The sequence below is a fragment of the Giraffa tippelskirchi genome, chromosome 10, assembly GCF_054371585.1.
Source record: "Giraffa tippelskirchi isolate mGirTip1 chromosome 10, T2T-mGirTip1v1.2.pri, whole genome shotgun sequence".
NCBI classification, from domain to species: Eukaryota; Metazoa; Chordata; class Mammalia; order Artiodactyla; family Giraffidae; genus Giraffa; species Giraffa tippelskirchi.
Window position 1 is genome coordinate 138,318,511 of NC_137284.1, and position 18,427 is coordinate 138,336,937.

At 36.2% G+C, this 18,427-nt stretch overlaps 1 protein-coding gene across 2 annotated transcripts in view; it reads right to left on the minus strand.

Moving 5' to 3' along the window:
- COPG2 (coat protein complex I subunit gamma 2) overlaps positions 1-18,427 on the minus strand; it is a 462,375-nt gene that overhangs the window by 396,136 nt on the left and 47,812 nt on the right. For both annotated transcript variants that reach the window (XM_081537057.1, XM_081537058.1), the window contains one exon: positions 107-240. In XM_081537057.1, coding sequence (XP_081393183.1) covers positions 107-240 — 134 coding nt within the window. The remainder of the gene's footprint in view (positions 1-106; positions 241-18,427) is intronic.

Below are 18,427 nucleotides of genomic sequence, written 5' to 3' on the forward strand. Positions count from 1 at the left end.
TATATATATACAGAGCTAAGGTTCAAAAATACCTATTCGGCAGACCTATGAAATTTAAAAAAAATAAGACTATAAACTAAAGCCAGTTATCAAATATACAACTAACCTGAAACAGCAGGTGCCAACTCCCTTGCAGTACAGTTAGGAAGATGGATGATAGCTGAAGCAGCTTCATAAATCACCATTTCATGTTTATTTCGCAAGCAGCTCTCAATGAAATCAAAGACTGGACTTTCATGGCTAACAATAAATAGACATGGGCCATAATTAGACATCAAAGAACAGAGGCAACGTACATAGTGGTTAAAAGCACAGACAGAATGAGAAGCACTTTGGAAATATGAATGAAGGACCTCTGAAAATCCACCCCTCCATAAAAGCAATGACAATACTACTGTAAATTTCAAAATCAACTTTTTCAGCACTTTAGAAAATAGCCAAAGGCTTGCAACAATCCTAGAAATATTTATTCAAGATGAACTGCTGAATTTTCATAAAAACAGTAAGCTTTCCAGTATTTTGTTTGCTATGTGTGCTCAGTCACTTCAGTCGTGCCCAGCTCTTTGCAACACTATGGACCATAGCCTGCCAGGCTCCCCTGTCCATGCAATTCTCTAGGCAAGAATACTGGAGTGGGTTGTCATGTCCTCCTCCAGGGGATCTTCCCAAACCAGGGATTGAACCTGCATCTCTTACGTCTCCTAGCATTGACAGGCGGGTTCTTTACCACTAGTGCCACCTGGGAGGCCCTTGTATTCTGGTATTTTAACTTGCTCTACTTCATGCCCTCTTCCCAGCTTCATGGTAGCCTTGAAAAGCAGGGCCTCAGAACCATACTAGCTCTGAAAGCCAGCAGCCTTTTAGCCACTGAATAGGGCAGATGAATTTGGAGCATCATCAAAAGCCCTGTTCCTAGACCACTGTCACAACTTGACCTGAGTGATGCTCCCTAAAAAAGTCCCATTCATGAAGCTAGTCTTTTTTTTTTTTTTATCTCATCTCACTCAGATGTCATTCAGTGAGGGAAGTCCTATACCCAGGAGATCTGTCTCCCCAAAATCAGCAGCAATTGCTTAACACTGCAGTGCCATAGGCAGTGATTGTAGTTGGGGCAAACAAGAAACTGGCCCAAAAAACATAAAAAGAAAATATAAGAAATGAGATGCCCACTTCTGACATACTCCTAGGATCTAGAAGGCTGTCCAAATACCCAGGAAATTTCTGACAGAGCTCGAGGCTCTCACTCATGCTTGACTTTGAGTTTCTGCACAATTAGGAAGGGAAGGCTAAGGCAGAGTTATGAACTGCCACATCATGGAAGGCATGCTCTAACACACAAAGTGCCCACTGATAAAAAGATGGGAGATATGTTGGTCAAAAGCATTTAAGAAAATCTGTGACATTATTATCCAAACACTCAGCTAACCAAGCAGAGACTTCAGCAGGGATAAAGAATGACAAAGAGTAAGGAGCACAGAATTACTTCTGGAAAGTCACTAAACAAACAACAACAAGAAGCAGCAACAAAAACAAACTGTGAGGATGGAGAAGGGTGAAGTAAGACTGCCAGAGTTACCACAGTTTATTAAATATCCAGTTTTTGACAAAAAAGTTATGACACACACAAAGAAATAGTGAGATATGGCCAATATATACAGGAAAAAAAAGCAGTAGAAATTACTCAAGGGAGCCCAGATGTTGGATTTACTAGGCAAAAACTTTAAGTCAACTAACATAAATATGTTCAAAGAAGCAAAGGAAACCATATCTAAAGAATTAAAAGGAATTTAACAATTACAGGCATGACAGTCATGCTTCACCCAAAGGAGATTATCAAAAAAGAAAAAAAAAAAGTTTTGTTTTTTTTTTTTAAAGAAGCCAAATAGAAACTTTGGATTTAGAAAAGTATATAACTACAATAAAAAAATCAAATCTGCTTGGATAAAAAAAAATAAGAACCTACAACATACTGCCTACAAGACACTCACTTTAGGATGAAAGACACACACAGACTGAAAGTGAGGGGATGGAAAAAGATTTCATGTAAATGGAAACAACAGGAAAGTAGGGGTAGCGATATTCATATCAGACAAAATGGACTTTAAAACAAACTCTATAAAGGAAGACAAAGGAGGACACTCTAAAACGATAAAGGGATTAATACAAAAAGCAGACATTACACTTGTTAACATATGTGCACCCAATGTAGGAGCACCTAAATATATAAAATAAATACTAACAGACATAAAGGGAGAAATTAACAGGAATACAGTAACAGTAGGAGACTTTACCATCCCACTGACATCAATTAACAGATCTTTCAAGACAAAAAATTAATAAGGCAAGAGATCCTAAATGGCACAAGAGAATGGATGTACTTAATTGATATCTACAGGATATTTCATCCCCCTTCAAAAAAAAAACAACAACAACAAAGAAATACACACTCTTTTCAAGTGCTCATGGACCATTCTCTAGGATAGACTATACACTAGAACACAAAACAAGTCTCAACATATTTAAGACAACAGAAATTATTTCAAGCATCTTTTCTGCCCACAACAGGATGAAACTAGAAATCAACCACAAAAAGAAAGATGGGGAAAAAAAAACAAAACAATTACATGAAGACTAAACAGCTTCCTACTAGAAAAACCAATAAGTCAACGAGGAAATCAGAAAATATTTCGAGACAAACGATAATGAAAAACACAACCTTACAAAAATCTACAGGCTGCAGCAAAAGTAGTACAAAGAGGGAAATTCAGGATACAGGCCTTTCTCAAGAAATAAGTAAAATCTTAAATAAATAATCTACCCTACCACCTAAAAGAACTTGGGGGAAAAAAAGAATAAACAAAACCCAAAGTCATCAGAAGGAAGGAAGTAATAAAGATTAGAGAGGAAATAAATAAAACAGATCAAAACAATAATAGAAAATATCGATAAAACCAAGAGCTGGTTTTTTGAAAGGACAACAAAATAAACAAGCCTCTAGCCAAGATAACCAAGAAAAAGAGAGGACCCAAATAAACAAAATAAGAAATGAGCAATAACAACCAATATCACAGATATGCCAAAAAACATAAGAAAATACTATGAACAGTTACAAACCAACAAATTGAACAACCACTATGAAACAGAAAAGGTTCATACAGTCAGCCAAAATTGAATCAGGAAGAAACATAATTTGAACAGACCAATCATTAGAAGTGAAATCAAATCTGTAATAAAAAACAAACCAAAAAACTCCCTGCAAAAAAGAGTCCAGAACTGGATGGCTTCACTCGGTAATTCTACCAAACATACAAAGAGGAACTTATCCTATCCTTCTCAAATTATTCCAAAATATTTAAGAGGGAACATTCCCAAAGTCATTCTGTGATGATTCACCCTGATACCAAAAACAAAGACACTACAAAAAAGAAAATCACACGCCAATATCTTTGACAAATAAAGATGCAAAAATCCTCAATAAAATTTAAGCAACCCAATAATACATATAAAGGAGCATATACCATAGTCAAGTTGGAGTCATTCCAGAGTCACAAAGATGGTTCAACATATGCAAATCACTGTGATATACCACATGAACAAAGAAAAAGACAAAAACCACATGATCATCTCAACAGAAGTAAAAAAGGTATTTGATAAAACTCAGCATCAATCCATGATAAAAACTCTCACCAAAGTGGGTGAGAGGGGATACATTTCAACATAATAAAAATCATTTATGACAAACCCACAGCCAACACAATACTCAACAGGAAAAAGCTGAAAGTCTTCCTGCTAAATTCTGAAACAAGACAAGGATGCCCACTCTTACCACTGCTATTCAACGTAATATTGGAAATCCTACCCACAGCAATCAGACAAGAAAAAGAAAAGAAAAAGTAACCAAATTTGAAAGAGGTAAAATTGTCATTTCATGCAGATGACATGATACTCTATATAGAAAACCCTCAAGACTCCACACAAAAACCATTAGAACTAATGGATGAATTCATCAAGGTAGTAGAGTACAAGACTACTACACAGAAAGCTGCTGCATTTCTTTACAGTAACAATGAAATATCAGAAAGTTAAAAAAAAATTCTGTTTAAAATCACATTAAAAAAAGAAACACCTGGGTATAAACCTAACCAAGGAGGTAAAAGAACTACGTGCTGAGAACTCTAAAACACTGACAAAGAAAACTGAAGATGACTCACAGAATTGGAAAGATATTCCATACTGGTGGATTGGAAGAATTAATATTATTAAAATGACCATACTACCCAAAGCAATCTACAGATTTAAGGCAATCTCTATCAAACTCTCCATGACATTTTTTTACAGAACTAGAAAAATAATCCTAGAATTTATAAGGAACCACAAAAGGTCCAGATTGGGCAAAGCAATTCTGAGAAAAAAGAACAAAGTTGGAGGTATTATCTTCCCAGACTTCAGACAATACTACAAAGCTACAGTAATCAAAATAGTGTGAGATCTGCAAAAAAACAGACATATAGATCAAGAGAACAGAATAGAGAGAACAGAAATAAACTCATATAATTAATCTTCAGCAAAGGAGGAAAGAATATACAATGGAGAAAAGACAGTCTCTTCAGCAAGTGGTGCTGGGAAAGCTGGACAGCTACATGTAAATCAATGAAATCAGAACACTCTTTCACACAACATACAAAAATAAACTCAAAATGGTTTAAAGACACATAAGAATGATACCATAAAGCTCCTAGAAGATAAGAAAACATTCTCTGACATATAGTGTAGCAATATTTTCTTAGACCTGTCTCCCAAGGTAAAAGAAATAAAAGCAAAAACAAACAAATGGGACCTAACCAAACTTAACAGATTCTGCACAGCAAAGAAACCAACAAAATGAAAAGACAACCTATAGGGGTCTTCCCTGGTGGTCCAGTGGTTAAGAATCTACCTTCCAATGCAGGAGACACAGGTTCAAACCCTGCTCAGGGAACTAAGAACCCTCATGCCACAGGACAACTAAGCCTACAATGCCACAACTAGAGAGCCCATGTGCTGAAATGAAGACCCAGCACAGTCAAAACAAAAAACAAGCTATTAAAACAAACAAAAGGACAACCTACAGAATGTGAGAAAATATTTTCAAACAACGTAACTGACAACAGGTTAATTTCCAAAATATACAAAGAGCTCATACAACTCAGTATCAAAAAAAATTTAAAAATGGACATAAGACCTAAATAAACATTTCTCTAAAGAATACACACAGATGAACAACATGCATATGAAAAGATGGTCAACATCAGTAATTAGAGAAAAGCAAATAAAAATCACAATAAGGGGGACTTCCCTGGTGGTCCAGTGGTTGTAAGAATCCACCCTGCATTGCAGAGGACACAGGCTTGATCCTGGTTAGGGAACTAAGATCCCACACTAAGCTTGTGCATTGCAACTACTGAGCCTGTGCACTCCAGAGCCCGAGCACCACAACTAGAGAGCCCACGAGCTGCAACTACTAAGCCTGTGCACTCCAGAGCCCATGTGCCCCAACTAGAGAGCCCGCATACCACAACTAGACAGTCCTTGCACTGCGATGAAAGATCTCACATGATACAACAAATATACCATGTGCTGCAACTAGACTGGATGTGACCAAATAAAATTTTTATTTAAAAAACACAATGAGATATCGACTTATGCCAAAGATCTACACATAGACACACCACAGTCAAAGTGTGAAAGCCATAAGACAAAAGAATGACAGCAGCAAGATAAAAGCTACTCAACACCTTGCAGAATTGAGGTACAATATAATTATTGGCTTTTCATCTTAAACAATGGAATAGAGAATCCATATTCAAAGTGCTGAAATTAAAAAAAAATCAGAATGGCTATCATCAAAAAGTCTATAAATAATAAGTACTGGAGAGAATGTGGAGAAAAGGGAACCCTCTAACACTGTTAGAGAGAATGTAAACTGGTGCAATCACTAGGGAAAACAGTATGGAGGCTCCTTAAGAACTGAAAATAGAGCTACCAGTTGATTTAGCAGTGCTACTTTTGGGCACACAACCAGAAAAGACAGAAACTCTAACTTGAAAAGACACATGCAGCCCAGTGTTCACAGCAGCACAATACAACAGCCAAAACATGGGAGCAACCTGAATGTTCAACAGATGATGGATAAAGAATGTGTGTATATACATACATATATATTAATACACACACGATGAACTATAACTCAGCCATAAAAAAAGAATGAATAATGTTGCTATACACCTGAAACTAACACAGTATTGTAAATCAACAATACTTCAATTAAAAAAAAGAGTTCAGAAACAATTAAAAAAAAAATTAAAACCTGCACTCCAACAGCTGATTTGTACCAACAGTAGAAAAAGTAAACTTGAAGACAGGTTAAACTGAGATAATCCAGCTAAGGAAAATAAAGAATGAAGGAACAAAAAACAAACAAACAAAAAAACAGAGCCTTAGAAACCTGTGGAATATGATCATGTGTATTAACATTTTCATGATAGAAATGCCAAAAGGAAAGGGGAGAGAAAAAGGAGCAAAAGGAATATCTTGAGAAATAATGACCAAAAACATCCAATATTTTTTTAAATTTTAATGTACACATTTGAGAAGCTCAACAAATCCCAAGTAGGAAAAATACAAAAAGATCTACACATAGACACACCACAGTCAAAGTGCAAAAGACAGAAGACAAAATAAGGGCAGCAGCAAGATAAAAGCTACTCATCACACTGTAGAGAAGAGCTGCAATATAATTATTGGCTTTTCACCTTAAACAATGGAATAGAAAATCCATGTTCAAAGTACTGAAATAAAAAAATAAAAATTCTCTATCCAGCAGAACTATGATCTAAAAATGAAAGTTAAAAAAGGACATTCTCAGATAAACCATGCCTAAGATAATCCATTGCTCACATACCTGATGTATAAAAAATACTAAATGAAGTCTGTTAAACTGAAAGACTGACTCCAAACAATGACATGAATAATCACGGAGATATAAAGAGCACTAGAAATGGTAAATATGTGAGTTAATATAAATGATTCTGTAAAAATCTTTTTTATTTTTCTTAACTAAAGGACATAAAATTATATAAAATGATTATAACAGTGTATGTTGGATTTATAATGCATATATAAGTAATATACATGACAATAATAGCAAATAGGAGCAAGAAGAGACCAGAACTACACTGGAGCAAAGATTCTATATCTTACTAAAATTAAATTAGTCCTAATCTGAAGTAGATTGTGGTAAATTAAAATGCATATTCTAATTCCCAGAGAAACAACTTTTAAAAAAGTAAAAATACAGAGGAATTAAAATATCCTGAAAATGTTTATTTAACACAAAAGAAGGCAAAGAAGAAGAGAGGAACAAAAAAGGAGACTTCTATAGAACAAACAGCAAAACAGCAAAGGTTAAATACAATCGTACCAATAATTTTATTAAATGTGAATGGTCTAAACATCCCAACAAAAAGACAAAGATTGCCAGATATGATGGAAAAAAGCAGACTCAAACTACGTGTTGTTTACAAGAGACATGCATCAGGTTCAAAGATACAAATGGGATGAAAGTAAAATAATGGGAAACGATATGCTATGTAAACTAATCATAAAAGGTCAAGGGTGGCTATATTAATATCAGACAAGCAGAATTTAAGACAAAAATATTACAAGAGATAGAAAGAGGTATTTCATAATGAGAAACTGGTCATTACAGTAGATTGATAAAACAATGATAAACATATACAAACTTAACAACAGAGCTTCAAAATATATGAAGCAAAACTTAACACAAAAGGAGAAATATATCATTTAACAATAATAGCTAGAGATGTCTAAACCTACCTGATAGTTGATAGAACACCTAGATGATTAAAATCATCAAAGATATAAAAGACTTGAACAATTTGATCACTCAACTCAACCTCAACACCCAGTGACTGTAATATATACATTCTTTTCAAGTGCATATGGACAGTTCTCAAAGACATTAAATGCCAGTCATAAAACAAGTCTGAATACATTTAAAAGGACAGAAATCATCAAAATATATTCCCCAAAAACAGCTGAATTAAATAATATATGATCAGAAAATCAACCAAGGAAATTCTGAATATTTAGAATTTAAAAACCTATTTCTAAGTAACCCATGGGTCACGAATAAATCAAATGAAAAACAAGAAAACATCTGAAACAGAATAACAACAAAAACATAACAAATCAAAATTTATAAGATGTAGCTAAAACAATGCTTCAAGGGAAATTTATAGCTGCAAACATCTATACCAGAGAGAAGAAAGCTCTCAAATCAATAACCTAAGTATCTACAATAAAGAAATTAGAAAAAGAAGAGTAAACCAAGTACAGAGTAAGGAGAAAGAAAGTAAATAATAAAGATCAGAGCAGAGATCAATGGGTAAGAATGCAAAAATATAGTAATAAAAAAATCAATGCAACACAAAGTTAGTTCTTTTTAAAAATTCAACAAAATTGACAAACTTTTAGCTACACTAAAGAAGAAAATAAAAGAGAAGGAATACAAATTACCAAAATCAGGAATGAAGTAGAGGACAATACTACTGACCCTAAAGAAATTTAAATGATTGTTAAGAGAATATTACAAAGAACTATATGCCAACAAACTTAGATGAAATGCCAAAATACCTAAAAATACCAAAATACCTAAAAATACCAAACTACAAAACCTGACTTACAAAGAAAATACAGAATCTAAACAGAACTATGAGTTAGTTATTTAAAATCTTCCCTCAAAAAGAGCAAAGATCACAACAGCTTCACCTGCTAATTCTATCAAATATTTAAAGAAATAATATCAATCTTTCACAAACTCTTTTAGAACATAAGTGAGGGTAAAATACCTCCCAACAAATGATGTGATGCCAGTATTACCCAAATAACAAAGCCTGACAAATTTTCACAAGAAAACAACAGACCAATATCCCTCCTGACACAGACATATAGCTCTTTAATAAAATATCAGCTAACTGAATCCACCAATATTTAAAAAGAATTATAAACCATAATCAAGAACAAAAATTGATTTAACATCAGAAAATCTAATTTATGTTACATACCAAATTAATAATGAAAGGGACAGAAACCACATGATCATCTTGATAGATTAAAAAAAATCAACAAAATCTAATATCCATTCATAATAAATACTCTGAAAAAAACTAAAGATTGAAGAGAATGCCCACAACCTGATAAAAGGCATCTTCAAAAAAGCTATGGTTAACATCATGCTTAATGCTTTCTCCTTAAGATTACAGACAAGGTAAGTATACCTGCTTTCACCACTTCTACTCAACATTGTACTGAAGGTTCAAGATGACATAATTAGGAAAAAATTAAAAACATCTAGTTTGGAAAGAAAGAAAATTGTCTTTGTTCTCGGACATGATCCTGTTCATGAAAATCACAAGGAATATAACACACACACACACACACACACAAATACACAAGTGGAATTAATAAATGACCATAGCAAGGTTACAGGATACAAGATCAACATGAAAAAATAAAAAATCAACTGTATTTCTATATACTAGCAACAAGTAATCCAAAGCAAAATTAACAATACTATTCAAAACATCAGAAAGAATAAACTACTTAGAAATACATTTAATAAAAGCAATGCCAGAATTTTATACTGAAAACTATAAAACCCTGCTGAGAAATCTAAATGGAGAAAAATTCTATTCACAGACTGGAAGACTTGCTATCAAGATGGCAATTCTCCCAAATTGGTTTATCCAAAATAGATCTATTCTAGTCAATGTAATCCCAATAAAAATACCAGCAGGCTTTTTGTTGTAGAAATTCAAAGCTGATTCCAAAATTTACATAGAAATATAACAGACCTTATCTGTAGGGCTTCCCTGGTGGCTCAGCCAGTAAAGAATCTTCCTGCAGTACAGGAGACCCAGATTTGACCCCTGGGTCAAAAAGATCCCCTGGAGAAGGAAATGGCAAACTACTCCAGTATTCCTGCCTGGAAAATCCCATGGACAGAGGAGCCTGGTTGGCTATAGTCCATGGGATCACAAGAGTTGGACACAACTTAGCAACTAAACCATCATCACCTTACCTGTCTCCTGAGAAGCCTGCATGCAGATCAAGAAGCAACAATTAGAACCAGACATAGAACAATGGAATGGTTCAAAATTAGGAAGGGAGTGCATTGAGACTGTATATTGTCACCCTGCTTGTTTAACTTATATGCAGAGTACATCATGTGAAATGCTGGGCTAGATGATCCACAAGCTGGAATCAAGACTGCAGGGAGAAATATCAATAACCTCAGATATGCATATGACACCACCTTTATGGCAAAGAGTGAAGAAAAACTAATGAGCCTCTTGATGAAGGTGAAAGAGGAGAGTAAAAAAGATGGCTTAAAACTCAACACTCAAAAAACTAAGATCACGGCATCCAGTCCCATCACTTCACAGCAAAAGATATGGAAAAAGTGGAAACAGTCACAGATTTTATTTTCTTGCGCTCCAAAATCACTGCAGATATTGACTGCAGCCACAAAATGAAAAGATGCTTGCTCCCTGGAAGAAAAGTTATGACAAACCAAGACAGTTTATTAAAAAGCAGAGACATCACTTTGTCAACAAAGGTCCATCTAGTCAAAGCTATGATTTTCCAGTAGTTGTGTATGGATGTGAGCGTTGGACTATAAAAGAAGGCTGAGTGCTAAAAAACTGATGTTTTCAAATTGTGGTGCTGGAGAAGACTCAAGAGGCCCTTGGACTGCAAGGAGATCAAACCAGTCAATCCTAAAAAGGAAATCAACCCTGAATATTCACTGGAAGGACAGATGCTGAAACTAATGTTCCAATACTTTGGCCACCTGATGTGAAGAGCTGATTCACTGGAAAAGACCCTGATGCTGGTAAAGATTGAGGACAGGAAGAGAAGGGAGCAACTGAGGAAGAAATGGCTGGATGGCATCATCAACTTAATGGACATGAGTTTGAGCAAACTCTGGGAGATGGTGAAGGACAGGGAAGACTGGCATGCTGCAGTTCATGGGGTTGCAAGGAGTCAGACATGACTTAGCAACTGAACAACAACAATAAAGGACCCAGAAGAGTCAAAACAGCTTTCAAAAAGCTAAATATAGCAAACATTGACAGATCTGAATGGAAAAACAGAGAGCAATTCAATAATATTGATAAGAGAGGACTTCAATACCCTACTTTCAATAATGGATAGAACATCCAAATAGAAAATCAATAAGGAAGCAGTGGATCGAAACAACACTGACCTAACAGATATATACAGAACCTTTCACTCAACAGCAGCAGAATATACATTCTTATCAAGTGCACAGGGAACATGTTCCAGAACAAATCACATGTTAGGTCACAAAACAAGTCTTTAAAAATTTAAGAAGGTTAAAATCATACCAAGTGTCTTTTTCAACCACAATGTGATGAAACTAAAAATAACAAAAGAAAAACTGGAAAATTCACAAATATAAGAAAAATAAAAACACATTCCTGAACAACCAATGGGTCAAAGAAGAAATCAATAGAGAAATTAGAAAATACCTTCAGATAAACAAAAACACAGCACTCCAAAATCTATGGGATGCAGTAAAAACAAAGAGGGAAGTTTATAGCAAAAACTGAAATTTTTTGAAATGCCATCTACGATAATACAGATACAAAATTTAAAATAATTGCCAGACAAATTCTGAAATTAACAAGTGAGTTTAACAGAGTATGGGTCATTTTATCCAAAACTGATCTTCTGGCCACTCAGAAAAGAAGCCAAATTCCTACTAACCTCCATAACAACTGGACTCGGCTGAATGTGTAATCGATTCTGGTCAACCAGAAAGCTTGGACTCAAGTTCCTTCCTATCATGCAAAAGGAAGGGATGATACTTCCCCAACAGTAAAACGTGGACATGTAGTAGCCCATGGCTACTAGTATGCCATGTCATACATCTGGAAAGGTTTGGATCCCAGTCTCTGATGATGCTAGAGAAGGACCACTCCCCTCAAAATTTATGCTAAGTCATCAAATAAGGTCTAGGTTATCTAATTTGTTTTCATATAATTGTTAACAGTAGTCTGTTTTGACCTTTTTTTATTTCTGTGGCATGAGATATAATGTCTGCTGCTTATTTTTTCTGCATCCCACCCCTAATCACAATAGTGAGTGGTAGGTGCTTCAGTACCTAATGTAGTTTAAAAATCTCAAAGCCCAAGGGTCATAATCCCTCTCTTGGGATGAGAAAAATGGTCCTGATAGATGTCTGTACACTGTTCTAGAATAAAAGGGCAACACGGAGCCCAGTACAACTAGTACTGCTCCAGTCCATGAGTTTTGCCCAATAAATTTTACTCCAGTAGGTCAGGTATGAGTTTTGCTTAGAAACTTGTACTCACCTGCATAAAAATTGTTATAGGAAGGTGGGCATCAAGTGAGATTTCTACTATGGCTTTCTGGAAGTAGATCAAAGGATGAGAGGTCAAAGACTCATTCTGGCAGCATGACCAATCAGTGGGATGGCTGGTCTCCTTAGAGAAAAGTCCCAATGACTGAAAAATCTGGGAAATGAGATTGCCCAGGTTATAACTTGATTGCTATTAATGGTCTTGGTGGGAGTGTTCCAGGAAGAGGAAAACTGAACTGAGGGGAAAGCTAAACAATCCCTGATAAAATTATACACACACACACACAGAAAATATAAATCAGGATACAAAACTAGAGCTGGAAACACTACTGCAAACAAATATGAAAAGAGGATTTGTTCTACCATATACCTACACTGTTAGAAAGCTGTGATGATAAGGCAATGTTCTGCTGGTACAGGGACAGAAATATAGAGCAGTGGAGAACAGGAGCCCAGAAACAGACCAATGCATACCAGGATGCCTATTTCATGGCAAAGCCGATATTGCATAGCAATGAGTATAGACAGGTATTTCAACAAATGACCACTGGGTATCTATGTGGGGGAAAAAGGCTGCTATCTTATATGAGTCAATCCTAAGGGAAATCAATCCTGAATATTCATTGGAAGGTCTGATGCTGAAGCTGAAGCTCCAATACTTTGGCCACCTGATGCGAAGAGCTGAAACTCATTAGAAAAGACCCTGATGCTGGGAAAGATTGAAGGCAGGAGGAGAAGGGGATGACAGAGGACAAGATGGTTGGATGGCATCACCGACTCAATGGACATGAGTTTGAGCAAACTCTAGGAGATGGTGAAGGACAGGGAAGCCTGGCATGCTGCAGTCTGTGAGCTACTGAACAACAACAATCTCATACCATATCCAAAAAACAATTCCAGGTAGATTACAGACCTAAAACATGAAAGTTAAAACTATAATGCTTATAGAAAACAGTACAGAAGATACAGTTCAGAACTTGGGGTAGAAAACATTTCTTGATTAAGACACCCAAAATATCACTCCAAAAGTAAAAGAGTGACATTATATTTAAGAATGTTCTGTTCATTAAAATATCAAGAAAGGAACAGACAGACTTGAGTGCGAAAAACTATTTGCAACACATAAAACCAACAAAGAACTCACATCTAGAATGCAGAAGAACTAGAAATCAATAAGGATAAAGTGGATAACACAAACTCCTTCCCCCATAATTGGGGCAAACTACCAAAAGGTATTTAAATAGAAAGAATATCCAAATGGCTAATTAATACAGAAAAAGGTTTGCAAATGCATTAGTAATTAGGAAATTACAACTTAAAACCACAATGATTTGTCAAGGATGCCAAGACAATTTAATGGAAAAGGAACAGTCTTTCACCAAATGGTGTTGCATGCTCACGCTCAGTGGTGTTCGACTGTTTGCAGCCCCATGGACAGCAGCCTGCCAGGCTCCTCTGTCCATGGGATTTCCAAGGCAAGAACACTGGCGTGGACTGCCATTTCCTTCTCCAAAATGGTGCTGAGACAACTGTAAACTCATATTGTAATTGGATATCCACATGAAAAGGATGAAACTGAGCCCCTACTTCACACCATACAAAAAATATCTCAAAATGGATCAAAGATCAAAATGTATAAAAGATAAAACTCTCAGAAGAAAGAAGCAAAAGTGTAAATCTTTGTGACCTTGGATTAGACAATGGTTTCTTAGGTAAAATAACAAAAGCACAAGCAACCAAAATAAAACACCACACACATTAGGCTTGATCAAAGGACACTATCAAGAAATTGAAAAGAAAGAACACAGAATGGGAGGAAACACTTGCAAATTATATGTGTAATAAAGTTCTAGTATCCAAAATATATTTAACAACTACCACAAATAAAAGATAAATGACCCCATTTTTATAGTAAGAAAAGGATTTGAAAAGACCTTTCTCCAGAAAAGATAAAGAAATGCCCAATAAGCACATGAAAAGATGCTCAAACTTGTTAGGGAAATAAAGCCTTTCTTGCTGTCAAACCAAGAACATCTTCATATAGTTTTTTTCAATAAAACTTTTCCAATGGAAAAAAATTCCCACACTGATATACCTCTTCATACCTACTATGGCATGTATAATTTCAAAAGACAGATAATAATAAGTGTTGGTTAGGATGTAGAGAAGTCAAGAGTCTTCACACATTGCTGTCAAGAATGCAAAATGGTGCAACCACTTTGTAAAACCGTTTGGCATTCCTCAAAAAGTTAAACATAGTTCCATTATGACCTGGGGATTCTACTCACAGGTAAATGTCCAAAAGAACCGAAAGCACGTCCATATAAAAAAATTATGCATAACTGCCAATAGTGGTATTATTCATAAAAGTCAAAGAGTGGAAACAACCCAAACGTCCATCGACAGATGAATGAAAAAAAAATATGGTAGAGCCACCCAGTGGAATACTATTCAGCCATAAAAAGAATGAAGTACTGATACCTCTATAACATAGACGAACCCTGACAACATTATTGTGTGTTCAGTCACTCAGTCGTATCCAACGCTTTACAACCCCATGGACTGTATAGCCTCCCAGGCTCCTCTGACAATGGGATTTTCCAGGCAAGAAAGAATACTGGAGTGGGCTACCATTTCCTCCTCCAGGGATCTTCCAGGCCCAGGGATCGAACCTACATCTCCCACATCACCTGAACTGCAAGTGTATTCTTTACTGCTGAGCCAAAGAAACCAAAAAATAAAGACCACATACTGCTTGATTCCATTTATATGAAATGTCCAGAACAGGCAAATCCATAGAGATGGGAAGCAGATTAATGTTTTCCAGGGCTTGAGGGGAGGGTAGTATAGGGAATGGGACTGTTAATGGGTTGTGGTTTCTTTTTAGGGTGGTAAAAATGTTCTGGAGTTAGTGGTAGTGGTTATACAACTTTGTGAACATACTATAAATACCACTGAATTATACACTTTAAAAAGGTGAATTTTATGACATGTGAGTTATATGTCAATAAAAAAATATAGAGATTAGTAAAATTATATTAGTAAAATTTGACAGTATAAAGCCTCAAGAAATATCACACTGCTGGCTGGAATGTAATCAGTACAATCACTTTGAAAAAAGCCCAACTTAGCTAGTAAAGAGATGTATACCCAATGATCTAGCAATTCTATCCCTAGATATATACCCTATAGAAATGCATGCTTACTTACAAAGAGACAAAACTATGGTAATGAAACACTGTGGTATTAGGTACAGAGATGCTGTTTATAGCCATTTCATTATTAGTAAGTGCTCAAAACAGAAAACAATCCAAATGCCCATTAATAGAAGAATGAATATAAATAAATTGGGAAGTATTCAATCAAGGAAATATAAAATATAATTAAAGTGAACAGCACCATTAAGACACTGCTCCACTGCTGCCTTGCATGCAATGCAGCTGAGAGAAACCTGAAGTAAAACTATGGGTCAAATTATCTTTACATAAAATTTAGAACCTTTTCTTTATTCTTGATGCTAAAAAAAATTCACTGTTAGAATGTACTTGCCTGTGTTTATCTTTGTAATTCTACCAGCATTTGGTGCTTTTTCTGATTTTGTTTTTTAACTCTAAAGACTATTTCTTTGTACAGGCCTGAGAAATTAGCATTCATTTTTAAAAGTTAACTTTGTATTTTATTATAACAAAAATATAGAAAAATACATTAACTATTGTGGACTGAATGCTTGCATTCCCCCATCCCTCCCACCAAATTCATATATTGAAGCCCTAACCCACAGTGTGACCCTATCTGGAGAAGGGGCCTCCAAGAAATAATTAAGGTTAAATGAGGTCATAAGTGTGGGGTCCTGATCTGGCAGGATTAAAGTCCTTAAAGAGACAACAGAGCGCTTCAGCTCCCACTCCTGCTCTCTTGCTCGCTCACTCTCTCCCTCCACAGGCACCAAAGGAAGATCATGCGAGCACACATTGAGAAGGCAGTCAGCTACAACCCAAGTGAGAGCTCCCACTGGACATCAACCCTACTGGTATTCTGATCTTTGATTTCCTAGCCCCCAGAGCTGTGAGAAAATAATTTTCTGCTGTGTAAGTCTTCTAGTCTGTGGTATTTTGTTTGGCAGCCCTAGAAAACTAACACAGTACCAACCTTGAAGATGCCCCAGTGTCTGTTTCCTGGGGTCAATCCCTTGTGTTGTCCCCACTCACACTGAATAGAGCTGACCTTTTTTATCCAACAAAGTGCTGCAGAAATGTTGGGATGTGTTTTCAAAGATAAGATCGTAAAAATGATTGTGACTTCCACTTTGCACTCTCTTGTATCACCTGCTCTGAGGGAAGCAATCCTTAATATTATGAGGACATTCAAGCAGCAATATGGAGAGGTCTACCCAATAAGAAACTGAGGCGTTCTGCCAGTAGTCTGCTTGAAGGTACCAGTCATATGTGTGAGATACCTGGGTGCAGATTTTCCAGCTTCTGTCAAGCCTTCAGATGACCGCAACTCTGGCCAATATCTTAAGTGCAACCTCACAAAAGACCTCAAGCAGAAACCACTCAGCTAAAATACTCCCAAATCCCTGGCCTACAGAAATTGTGTGGGGAAAATAATTGTTTATTATCCTTTTAATCTGATTAAGTTTTATAGTAACCTGTTATACCTGACACATAATTAAATCATAGGTAAATTATTAAAAAACTGTATCTGCAGATCATAAATGAATTAACAAATCTATTCATTTGTTACAATATTTCAAACACTTCAGAAGTCCCCTACTTGCCACCTTCCAAGCAGTACTATGCTGATGCCCTAAAGATAAACACTATCTTAACTTGTAATACCATAGATTAGTTGTGCCAGGTAAATCTGAAATTAACTTATATAGAACTCTACAGAATGTATTTGTTTGTATGTGACTTCTTTGAGATTTATCCATGTGGTCACATTTATCAATGGTGCTGTTGTTCAGTCGCTCAGTTATGTCTGACTCTTTGCAACCCCATGGACTGTAGCACGCTGGGCTTCCCTGTCCTTCACTATCTCCCAGAGTTTGCTCAAACTCATGTCCATTGAATAATCATGGTGATTTTTTCATCTCTATTATTGTACATATACTACTGACTATATGTTGTTGTTGTTCAGTCGCTCAGTCACGTCCATCTCTTTGAGACCCCATGGACTGCAGCACGCCAGGCTTCCCTGAGCTTTGCCATCTCCTGGAGCTTGCTCAAATTCATGTCCACTGGTTGGTGATGCCATCCAACCATCTCATCTTATGTAGTCCTCTTCTCCTCCTGCCTTCAATCTTTCCCACCATCAGGGTTTTTTTCCAATGAGTCAGCTCTTCACATCAGGTGGCCAAAGCACTGGAGCTTCAGCATCAGTCCTTCTAATGAATATTCAGGGTTGATTTCCTTTAGGATTGACTGGTTTGATCTCCCTGCAGTCCAAGGGACTCTCAAGAGTCTTCTCCAACACCACAGTTCGAAAGCTTCAATTCTTCGGCACTCAGCCTTTTTTACAGTCCAGCTCTCACCTCTGTACATGACTACTGGCAAGACCATAGCTTTGACTAGACGGACCTTTGTTGGCAAAGTAATGTCTCTGCTTTTTAACATGCTGTCTAGGTCTGTCATAGCTTTTCTTCCAAGGAGCAAGTGTCTTTTAATTTCATGGCGGCAGTCACCATCTGCAGTGATTTTGGAGCCCGAGAAAATAAAGTCTCTCATTGTTTTCATTGTTTCCTCATCTATTTGTAATGAAGTGATAGAACCAGATGCCATGATCTTAATTTTCTGAATGCTGAGTTTTAAGCCAGCTTTTTCACTCTCCTCTTTCACTTTCATCAAGAGGCTCTTTAGTTCTTCTTTGCTTTCTGCCATAACGGTGGTGTCATCTGCATATCTGAAGTTATTGATATTTTTCCTGACAATCTTGATTCCAGCTTGAGATTCATCC